General features: G+C 33.0%; 1 protein-coding gene across 5 annotated transcripts in view; it reads right to left on the reverse strand.

The window, feature by feature from the left end:
• Nucleotides 1-798: 798 nt before the first annotated feature.
• The window catches only part of LOC128870377 (protein mini spindles), a 59,243-nt gene continuing 47,852 nt past the window's right edge, over nt 799-12,189 (reverse strand). For 3 of the 5 annotated variants that reach the window (XM_054112995.1, XM_054113008.1, XM_054112992.1), the window contains 8 exons: nt 11,712-12,155; nt 10,235-10,424; nt 9,900-10,153; nt 9,493-9,823; nt 9,232-9,408; nt 8,892-9,054; nt 5,914-6,197; nt 799-5,835 (listed from right to left, as the gene is read on the reverse strand). In XM_054112995.1, the coding sequence (XP_053968970.1) occupies nt 5,758-5,835; nt 5,914-6,197; nt 8,892-9,054; nt 9,232-9,408; nt 9,493-9,823; nt 9,900-10,153; nt 10,235-10,424; nt 11,712-12,155 (1,921 nt within the window). In that variant the 3' untranslated portion in view covers nt 799-5,757. The remainder of the gene's footprint in view (nt 5,836-5,913; nt 6,198-8,891; nt 9,055-9,231; nt 9,409-9,492; nt 9,824-9,899; nt 10,154-10,234; nt 10,425-11,711; nt 12,156-12,189) is intronic. The other 2 variants (XM_054113001.1, XM_054113013.1) reach the window with 2 other exon arrangements.

Here is a 12,189-nt window from a genome sequence, read left to right on the forward strand (position 1 = left end):
AATGTCGAACCCACGTTCCCTTAGCATTTTGCATACCTACAGGATCGCAAAGACTTCTGCCTGAAAAGCCCTAGCATTATTCGGCAGTTCAAAGGAGATAGATAATTTGGCTGATTTAGAGGAAGTCCCTGCTCCGACTTCCGATTTCATCTTGGAGCCGTCAGTGAAGACAGAGGGCTTGTTCGAGGCACGTAATAAAAGTGGCAATACTGCTGCACTGATGACAATTTGCAACACTGTTGAAATTACTCAACTGATACTTTTCTGATGTTCGGCAAACAAGAAATTTTTGATGCCGATTTCTTTGTATTCGCGCGCAACATTTGCCGAATTTTTGACACTTCGAACGTAATGCTTTTCATAATGTTGCGAGAATTTTACATCGAACGTGATACTTTCACAAATCATGCAACACTGCGGTTATGATTGAAGCTCGAACAAGCCCAACCCCTGCTCCGACTTCCGATTTCATCTTGGAGCCGTCAGTGAAGACAGACTTACCAGCATTGGTGCAGTATTGCTGCCATGAAAAAAATTCCTCATAAAAGTCATCTACCATTTGGAGCCGCCATAAAACCGTAGGTGCCTCCATTTACGGAAAAATTGGAGGAAGAGCTCAGCCAAACACCCAACTAAGGATGTAAGCGCCAATTATGGTTATTATTATTATTTTCTGTTTGAAATCAAATTACAAAAAAATCAAAATTAAAGGCATCTGAAATGAGACTGGTTAGAGACTTGTGTGTGTATGTTTCTTACCTCAAATTTTTTTATTCATGAAAATAAAACATCTAACAATTTTCGTTATTTAAAACATGTGACTGCTTTTATTTTTATACTTTTGCATTGTTAGGAAATTAGAAATAAACTTTTATTCAAGCATATAAAAAAATATTCACCCAAGCGGGTTAACTTAGAACATAAAAGTACTTTAAAAATGGCTTTAATGAATAGCGAATGAAAAAAAAACTTTAAAAATTATTATGAAAAAGAAATTAGTAACGATATGGAAACGCAAGGTAGTGACAGTTTAATAAAAAAACAAAAATTTTAATGAAGTAACATATTTAAAAAAACCAAGACTTACCGACTATTTTGTATAAATGTTAGCTACAGAGGCTTGCAAATTTACAATAAATATTTAAAAACGATACTTATAGGGCGTTTCGAGTGCTTACACAGCAGCAAAAGAAGGACTGACTGCAAACTTCAAGGTGAAACAAAAAGAACAACAGTTCAACAAAGTTTAAAAAAATAAAAAAAGCATCAAATTTTTAGTAACATTAAATGAAGGCAACTACGCGCTTGTTTCTATTAACAGTTTATATGTATGTATGTATGTGTGTGCTTATGCATGGGTTGTGTGTGCATGTAACATATGAATGTGTATTATATCTTACTAGAACATGTTTTTGAATTTGTTTATAGGTATTTTAATGAATTTATTAATTAATTTAATGTTAACGTAACAAAAATATTTAAAATAGAAACTTAGGATTTGATAAGCTGCTTAACAGTTAATAATTTATATAAAAAGTAGGTAATAAAAATACTCGCTTTTTTGCCACCGCACAACATATTGTATAACATATTTAATAGCATAACATATTTAGAATGAAAATTGCTAACTACTTAAGGGCAAAAAAGCATATAAGTAAATAAAATATTTTCTGGTACTACAAGCGACGGCGGATCATTTTTTATTTTATTCTTTTTTTTTTGCTTATCTTTGGAATTTAGATTAAATTTAACATAAAAGTATAATACTAGTTTTATTAAGCTTATGCTGTTTTCCTAGCGAGCGAAGAGTATTTTTCCAAACGAAATTTTTTTGTTTGTAGTTGATTTTTTCTTGGCTTTTTTGGAGTCATTTTTTTAATATTTTAAATTTCAATTTTGTTTTCTGCGCATCTTACGCATCGAGTGAAGTGTTAAATAATTTTTATTAGTATGCATAGAGTTTGCTTACAAGTAGCCGTGCAGTGTTACAATTGTTTAAATTTGTTTGTGTTTCTTTATTTTTTTACTATTTAGGGCTGTTTGCATTTTTGCCGCAGACTAAACATAATAATTAAAAAAACAAAAAACAAATAACGTTTTGTTCACTTTTTTACTTTGCATAATTGAATTTAAAACTCTAATTCTAAAAGCTGATTCTAGCTATTCGAATCTTGTTTTTGTAGTCGCTTTAGTAGGCTGTCACAAAGTCGATAAGCGTAATGTTGGCATACATTTTCAAAGCACATAGAACTTTTTGCTATGCCGAATGTAGAAATTAGTGCGGAACTAAAAAAAGATATTGAGTTTGAATTTAGTTTTATTCTTATCAGTTTTATTTGATTTTTTTAATTTTTTATAACGTTTCACACTTATTTTGGCACCCAAAGCGTGAATTCTTCAATTTTAATTAAGAATATGAAATTTCTTTTCAACGTAAAATTTCTCTAAAATCAGTAGTTCATCTCAAATTGAGGCGTAAATATTAGCTATTTGTGTCCATAATCAATTTACTCTTTAATTAAAGTATAGACAGGTAATGAAATAGTCTATAATTCGCTTTCGAATGAATTTCAATGCAGTTGGGGTGAACATTTTAGTACCAATTTCAAAAATCGTATTTCAGTAACAAACCAAAAATCCTGACGGGCCTTTCCTCTCAAATCGATATTTGTGCACTCGTATATTTATTTACGCCTTTTTCGCCAATTCTCGCATACAATTTAAAAAATCCGAACTTACACGGTAACGAGTGACCTGTGATTAAAAAAAAAAAAAAAAAAAAAAAAAAACATTTTTAATAGATCCAAGCTGCCGTGTTATGAATTGACTGAACTGCTAAAAGTAAAGCTTAGTCAATGCGCATAATACATTTTTGGTGTCTCAAAAGATATGCCGATGTAGTTGAGTTATCATAGACAATAGTTGCTTTTTGAAATGTTAGCGCTTCATCTGGGACGTTCCGTTAACGTTCCGTTTCGCCTTGTCCTTGGGTGTTTATCTAAGCGATCAATGGCTATGACAGGTATTGCCCAAAAGAACTCCAACCGTTAAAAAATCGCCTCATTGAGAATTTTTTATATATGTTTTGTTGTTGTTACAGCATAAATACTTTTCATGAATATTTGGGTAATGCTGCTGGAGCCGGATATAAGTCCGTGTTGTAACGTTACCACAGAACCGACTGGTTTTCCCCTTTTGCAGTTGAAAGGAAACACTCGACGTAATTTGATTAGTTCGTGGCTTTATATACACATTTATGAACACAGCATCAATTAACATATTTATTCACATTCCATATTTATGCCACAATTTGGTTCGAGTTTTTTATAATAAAGCCGTTTTTTGCACGCAGAAGTAACAGTGTATTTTTTTCTATTTAAATAAGTCGCTTAAGGTGCGTTTACATAGCCGATCAAATGCTTTCTGGAGGATGCCTGTTTTCATGCACAATTTCGAACTTGGGCCTTAGTTGTTTATGTAGGCGATCACTAACCACCCGAAATATGTCCCTTTCTTGCATTGAAAGTAACCGCACAATGGGATTTAACTAACACGCAACTCTGAGTGTGAATACGTCCTTACTAAATTATTCCAAGTAACGCATTTTTATTTGGCTTTAAAAGACAATTCACCCTCCTTTAGGTGCAGCTGATCTAGTTGGTATAGGCGACGTTTTCTGTATGTATCAAGCTTTAACCCTTCTTAGGCATTTAAATATTTTCTGAAGACTTTTCTGAACTTAATAGCCTATTACTTTGTTTATAAAATCATAATTTTGTTTATGAATAATAGCACAATTTTATTTTTTCGCAACATAACTTTAACTTTATATATATCAATTTGACACACTGCGCCTTTACTTGCTGCAAAAAGGCTGAAGATATCATTTACAGCCTAGTAACCAGAAAAAGTGCTTTGCACCAGACATTGCATCTCTTCAGCATTTCAAAATTGCGGTCAAAATACTCATAATCCCTGGGTGCAAATTTAAAAACCCAAACAAACTCGACTTGCTCGATCAAAAATGTTACTGAAAATACTTAAATTTTACTGAATTTAAACGTCACGTAACACAAATTAAAAAACTTTCACATCTTGGGCGCCTAAATGACAAAACAAAATTTTGGTTTATTCGGCCTTATCGCGAATTTCCTATGAATAAATCATTTCCATAAGTTACTATACCACACAAAACCAAATTTTCCTACTTTGTGTTTACCCCTTTTGTTTTTGTGTTGTATGGTAATTTATTCACTGGGAATACGCCAAAGTTGGATTAATAACTTATGAAGATAAACTGTCAGTATGCCTTGTAAAAGTATTTGAAAATGTTTGCCTAAAAAATAGTTACGTAGTATCAATTACAGCTTGCAGTTAAATAACTAGGATAATTTCAGTATTACTAAAATTTCAGGAGATACGTGATTAAATTAATAATAAAAACATATTTATATCTTTAACACACAGTAACTCAACTACTTAATTCAATAAAAACTGTCCGTCTCCTCAACCATGCTTAAATGCAGCAATCAGCGGCTGTCGCTCAACTGTCTGCATTCACTCTTCGCTACCAGTGGTATGCATGCACTGCTTCTCTTCTCATCGAGTATACATTTGTATTACTTTGCTCATGTATTTATTGTGTGTTTATTTGCTTTTCAACCATGCACATGTTGCCTAAAATTAAGTAAATTATTTATTTAATAAAATCTCATTAATTTGCGCCGCCATTTGTCGCCGTTATATGTAGTACAGACATCACTCGTTTTCTTTTAATTGTTTTTTTTTTTTCTTATATATTTTGTTTACTTTAAATTTCAGTTTTAAATTAATTATAGTTTCAGTAAATATTGTTATTAAACTAATATTATGCTCACTGTCGCCTATTTCCGAACAGACATGTGCATCACTCATTTTCATTCATATGCCTTTATTACTCAATTTCAACTTCAATTAAATTCCCATTTTCGATTTCCTTTGTTTTGTGGTTTCTTTTTTTAATTTGAGTTTTGGTAATAATTTAAGAATATATAGTAAAATTTATATTAAGCATAAATACCAGTGTATGGGTGTGTGTATATATGTATTTATGTACTTGTGTGTGGGTGTGTAGGTGTGTAATAATTGTAGTAGTGATTAAGAGTAATGCATTAGTAGTAGTATATAATATTAGTTCTTCTGCTGCGGCCTGTATCTTTCCTTTCCACTGCTAGCTCATCATCCATTTACGCTAGGTGGTTACACTACCGCCACGTACTGATAATTCTCTTTCATTGAATTTTAATGCTTGCTCCTATCGCTCTAGTTCAAGCTCGCTTGTGATTTTCATTTGCGTAAACGGTTTCCTGTTTTGCAGTCTTTTCCTGTTGTAGTTGTCACTGCTGATTTATTCCATGCAAATTACAATTTTTTGACTTTTGATATATAATATATATTCGCTTATTGTAGTTGTTGTGGTTTGCTTGTTTACTTCATTTATGTGTATATACGTGATTCTCATCTTCTTCTCTACGCTTCACATCTATCGCGCTTTCCATACTATTTTCAGCGTTTGCTCTTAGGCTCTGCAGTACTACAATGGATTTTCTCTCTTCATTTTGTTTGTTGTTATTGTTTCTTATTTTAATATTTCCATTCACATACAGAGAAAATATTTTGTTTTCGTCACCGCCAATGCAGCGCTACGTCGCTCATTACCGCTTACGAAGCTAACGAATGTCTGCCTATAAGTAATTCCCCCAAAAATGATTCTCCCCTCTAAGCGTGATTCTCTTTCTTGAACGCCGCTAACTTGGCTTGTAAGTGCTGCAGGCGATTCGGCGACAATTCAGGTTTCTAAAAGCAGACGAAAGGAAAAAAATGTGAATTTACAATTTTCATTCATGCAAATAAATTACAAATTGGCATCCTTACACTCGCATCTCTTCGTATTAGCGACGACATCTTCTGTTGCGCATTCATCGTGTTCAAACTCAGATTTTCATCCGCTACCTTATTGTCCATGAGCATTGTGTGCGTGGCACTCATGCCGTCAGCGTTGCGACTAAGGTTAGCTTTTGAAATGAGATGATTTAAGCGATCCATCCAAAAGTCCGGATCCGCTGTCTTAACACCGCCAGCGCTGCCACCACTGCTGCCTGCAGAAGTGGTTTGATGTTGGAAATTGGCATCTGTCAGATAGGAAAATCGTGATGAAGCTACGCAATGGAACACAATTTAGAGACAGTGTTGTGGTGGTGTACGGGAGTGTAGTGGTGTTATTGTTGTTGTTGTAAAATCATCATGGTGTGGCCAGCGATGACGGTTTGTGGGTGGAAAAGACAACGTTTTTCATAATTTTAAGTGGCGTGAGTTGTTTTTTTGATTGATTGCGTGGTGTTTTTTGTAATTGTATGAAGCATATGAAAAAATGTTGAAAAAAAAAAAAACTTATTATTGTGTATTTGCTGGGTGTGTCTAGAGTTTTGTTTTTGTCAATTTTATTAAAAATATGAAATGAACATAAAAATGTTCTTTAGTACGTCACTCAGACTTAACCCTCTATCCAGTAAGACCGTCTACAGACGGGTTTTATAGGGTTTTATATGTAATTTTCTTTTTCGTTTGAGCCGGCATGGCTGCCTTGAAACGACTATGACGGAACCATTCCAAATCGTTTATAGTGTTCATTTGTTTCATTTTGATGTTTATCGTCAGTCGAAAAAATTACAGTTGAAAAATTTCATCTTTGCTTTTGTGAAAAAGTGACCAAACATTGCAGAAATTTCTTCGAAAATTCAAAACAGGTATGATTTTCTGTATATTTTTCAATGCAACTATTAGTTATAGTGAAACTGAAAAAATAAAAGTGATTTTTGTGCAGTTTTTATTGACCGTCTACAGACGGTTATCCGCATTACGGCTAATTTTTCATACATGTGATACTTTTTGTGCACTTTTTGGTACAGTAAAAGTGAATAAAAATGTCCGTTTTTAGCGTACCAAAATTAACGTTATATGAATTTTACATGATTTTTCGACGATTATTTATAGTCTGCTGGATAGAGGGTTAAGCCAAATATTCTACATTTATGAATTATTAAAATAAAGTATCTTTTTAAAGCACTAGACCCTTAACAATGCAGACAAAATTTACATACTTTTAATATTTTACAGTACTCTTCAATTTTAGACTAAAATATTAATTCTGTTTTTTGCCTTTTTCAAATATTTGAGGTGCATTTTAAGAATTAAAAAAAAATGTTTTTGCTATTTAACTGAATAACGGTCTGCGGATTTGCCGATCTCCCATCGGACGCGTCCCCGTATGGCGGATTGAGGAAAGCCCCGTAGATATACAGGGTAGGTGAAAAATAAAATACCATCCGCTGCAGAAACGGCAGCGTCTGATCCAAAATGGACGGCTACAAATAGTCTTGTATCAAGCGGATAATTCACCAAATGCTGATCTCAACAGCTAGATCTAAGATGGCAGCCCCACCGTGCGAATAGGGACCTTGGGCTAATAACCCGTTGTACTCGAAATAACTTCGTTCCTACGACAGTCAGCTCTACGTAACCGAACAAGCCCGATTTATATCCGGCCAAGGACTGTCACCTCAATAACATTCCGCGTATGTGTGTAGGGAATGTTTATACTGCTACAACAACAACAACCCGAAACTACGAAAGAAGTTAAGAAACGGAATCGAATTCTCTCGATGACTTTTAGCATGAAATCAAAGACACGAATAGAAAAAAAGTAGCACTATGCGCCCTCGATACGACATAAGAGCAATAAAAAGCAATTGAATAATGACAATTTAATTGACTTAATGACAGAGCGTCACCATCCCAGGCAAAGCCTGACAAGGGCATGGCATAAATGCTTGGTGCCTCGAATATCCGTGCATGAAACAGCAAAATGATAAGACTTTTTTGTTTCTAATAGCGATAGCCCTTGCCAGACAATTGCAAACCTCAGAATGTATTTCTGCCATGAAAGAAGCTCTTTTTGTTATTGCATGTTTGCCCCAAGCCTGATAAAACTATTGTTTAAATTATGAAAATATGGAAAATAGTAAATCAATCTTTTTTGTTGTTAGAGTTGTAACATCATGTATAATTTTATAAATAGCTGAAAGCCTCCGTTGCTAGCGCTGCGTTATCTTTTTGTTTATTTAGCAATTTTATTGTTATTTAAGCTTTTAAAAAATAAAAATAAAATAATTTTATAAATTTTTGTGCAAGGCTGCTGAAGTGTCAGTCCTTTGCGGTGATAAATATAAAACGTTTCGGTAACGTAGAACCAACCATAGTGGAAACACAGTCCCCTTTTGTAAAGGTAAGTATAAAATGTTTGAAAATATTTAGCAACAAACCTGTTGCGCGACTTTAACTTTTCACATAAGCATTCTGAACTATTAGAATCTAGATTGAAAGAATGGGGTTTGCTTGATCCTGTCATACAAAAAGTTGGTTCCAAATTTTTTCTACATCTGTTTTCCACCGTAAGGAGTCAAAATAAATTAAAGACTACCAAAAATGAATGTGGCAAATTAAAAGTTAAACACGTATATCGTATATATATAGCGTATATAGATATAATTGGGGTGTACATTAAATTTTAGATATTTGGCCGCACTCCTCCACCAATTTGTGATGGGCGTCTTGATGTTGTTCCACAAATGGAGTTACCTACATACAATTTTTTTGCCACCTCCGCATGGAGAGAGAAACTTTTTCACAGTGAAAATACACTTGGATATTTTCCAGGGTTCCGTACCTGGGCCCTACCGAATGGCAGTGACACCCAAACTCATGGCGTTCGCATTACCTGTGCTTTTTAGTTGCATATTCATGTGTGCTATTATTCATGTAAAAAAATGTTTCGTTCCCAAATATTTACTCACCTATGCGATTGTCACCATTTTGCGTGTACTGCATACCATCGCCCGCACCACCAGATTGTGCTACAGCGCGTTCAATTTCAGCCAAACCGTCTTCTATGTATTTCTGAAAGCTGGGGCTGGCACCTTTAAGGAACGTCGTTAAATCAATATCGGGATTTTGTACCTGTATCGGCAAACAAAAAAAGATCGCATTAAATTAACATCGAATAGTAGTCAGCGTAAAAAATAACATGTAGAAGTGATAGCATTCTGCAATTACTTGTATGACCTTACATGTACATGCCTATGAATGCCTCTCAACGATACAAATTTAGCGATTGTTAGCTCCGCATAAACATACCTTAAACTCATAGAGTTTTAGCAGGCCTTGCTGCTTTGTTTCCTTATCTGAGATTAATTTAAATATCTGGGACATGGTTTCGTGCGTTTGATTTGAAATGCGTTTGCCATGCACGTCCTTAGCCGAGGTGGAGCGTTGGGGTGAGGCGCTCGGTATGTGACCCTCCTTGGCCAAGTTCTGGGTAGAAAAAAGGTTGAATGAATTAAAATTCGACATCATTTTTATTTTATTTCACTCTTTATTGACTGTTCATTAGTTTACCTTTAGTATCTTTATCAAATAGGCGTACAATTCTGAATGTGTTGGTATTTGATTGAGATGATTTAGTATGGCATTGCCCTTTACTTTAGCCATATTATGAATAATTGTCTTGACGGTACGCAAAGGCGTGTCGGATGGACGTGTCTGCCACCAGCTACTTGGTAAAGCCAACATAAATTCGTGCACTTCCAATATGACGGCATCATAATTCAGTTCATTGGTACGTTCGGGTAACATTTTAACATTACGCCAAATGCATTTCATCAACAGATCGGTGAATTTTGGCAAGCCAGCCACCGGACAGGTTTCACGTAAAAGGCGTATTAATGCGCTGAAAAAGTTAAAATACATTATTGCATATATTTTCGAGGCACATTACGTTGACTGTGTTTGTCACTTTAGCATACCAATTTAAATTCGTAAAATTCGTCTTATCCAACACTTTCAAGCAAATACCATTAATAACTTTAGTATATTGACCGTCATCGCCGGCGCTCAGCTTCTGATCGGCCATAAGATTTAACAACGCAGATATTAAATTTTTGATGCAGGCAACGCTCAGCGTTTTACCCAACGTTTTTGAGTGGAAAAATGAGTAGAGTATGGAGAGTAGCGGTTGATAGACGACCAACGATTCGGAAATGGGCACCTGTGATAAATTCTGTTGGGAGGGTAGGAGAAAAAATGAAAATAAATAAAAAACAAATGGTAAAATTTATTTTGAAAAAGTATTTAAGCTTACTTTGAACTGCGCGAGCACATTTTGTATGAAAATTTCCTCATAGTCACGCAGTACGGCCTGTTTTTCGGGTGATTCAATGATCTCGGCAAGTTCGCTGATGGCAGCACGCACCTTTAAAGTGTCAACGCTGCTGATAGCCTTAATCATTTTGATTAGTTGAGGATCATGTTTGGGTAGAACGTCAACAATACTGTAAATATAATAGAAATGGTAGGGAATGAGAAAATAGTTTCCGAAACATATATCGTAAAGCAAAAGAAAACACAAATATGCTACAAAATTAAGTAAAAAATAAAATAAACGAATCGAAAGCATTGGTAGCTAGCGTTCGACGCTCCCCATTTACTAATAAGATTTTAATTTTGCAACTGATTAAAATAAAAATATATAAAAAAAAATAAAAAAATATTAAAAAATAAATATAAATTAAAAAAAATATATAAAAATTTAAACAATTGAAAAAAAATATATATAAAAATAAAAACAAAAACAAAAATAAAAACAAAAAAATGTACAAAAAATAAAATAAATTTAATAATATTTATATAAAATATACAAAAAACAATTAAAACAAAAAAAAATTAAAAGAAACTAATAAATAAAAATATAAATAAATAAATAAGTAAAAAAATTTGAGAAAAATAAAGAAATAGAATAGAAAATAAGAAAATACAAATAAAAATAAAAACAAAATCAAAATAAAACAAATGAATTAAATAATTATTAAAAAAAAATAATAATTTTAATAAAATTTAAAATAATAAATAAATACGAGCAAACACAAAAAATAGCGCACATAAATAGAGTAAAATAAAATAAGGTTTAATAAAATAAAAAAATAAAGTTAAATTATAATAATAAAAAAAATAATAACTTAAAATAGAATAAATAATAATAAATTGGAATAAAATAAATAATATACAATAAAAAATGTAATGAAAAATAAATAAAAACAATGCACAATAAATTAAAATGAAGTAATATTTATAAAAACTGTAATACAAAAAGTTAAAAAAATAAAATAAAATTAAAAAAAATTAAATATAGTTACATAAAAAAAAAATTTTAGTGAATCAAAAATAAATTAAATATTATAATATCTAATTAGAAAAAAATTAGTAACTTGAAATAAAATTTAATTAAGAATAATGGTATTATGGGAATAAAATAAAATAAAATAAAATTATAATAAAAAATAACAAAACAAAAAATTAAACCAAAACAGATACAAGAAAAAACAATAACAATAAAACACAATAGAAAAGTATGAAATATAGCATAAATAGAATTTATTAAATTCAATAATATTAAAAAAAAAAAATTAGAAAAATAAAAATAATAATAATAATAAAATAAATAAAACGAATAGTAATAATATAATAAAATCAATAAAAGTAATAATAATTAAATGAATCTGATATAAAAAAAATGTAAATAAAAAAATATAATTATATATTATTTATTGACTACTACCTACTTCGAAATCTGATGCAAATTCGTGTTGCTGCCACAATTGGCAGCCCCACTACCATAAACGGCCGTATTCAATTGCTGCTGATGGTGTATATGCTGTTGGGGGCTCACGTAGGGCGACCCACCACCGCCACTAACCGCAGCCATCGCTGCCGCCGATGGTGGTGGCGGTGTATTGTGCACCGCCTGTTGTTGTATATAGTGTGAACGGGAAATGAGTTGCTCGAATTTTTCCTTCGGATACTGCACATTGTCGCGTGTCGGTATGACTTTGATCGGCTCGAAGAGGAGTGACACATCGACACGCGGCACCTCCACTTGCTGCATTTGGTCAACACGCACCCAACCCTTCTCGATTTCGGCAATAATCTCGGGGTCAAGGCCGAAGGGACCGCTCGTTTTGGGCTGTTGATATTGGTATTGTGTGGATGCAGGCTGATCGAAAGTTCTGTTGGAATGCAAAATGCGGTCGGAGGAACAGA

This window comes from Anastrepha ludens, chromosome 2, assembly GCF_028408465.1.
Source record: "Anastrepha ludens isolate Willacy chromosome 2, idAnaLude1.1, whole genome shotgun sequence".
NCBI classification, from domain to species: domain Eukaryota; kingdom Metazoa; phylum Arthropoda; class Insecta; order Diptera; family Tephritidae; genus Anastrepha; species Anastrepha ludens.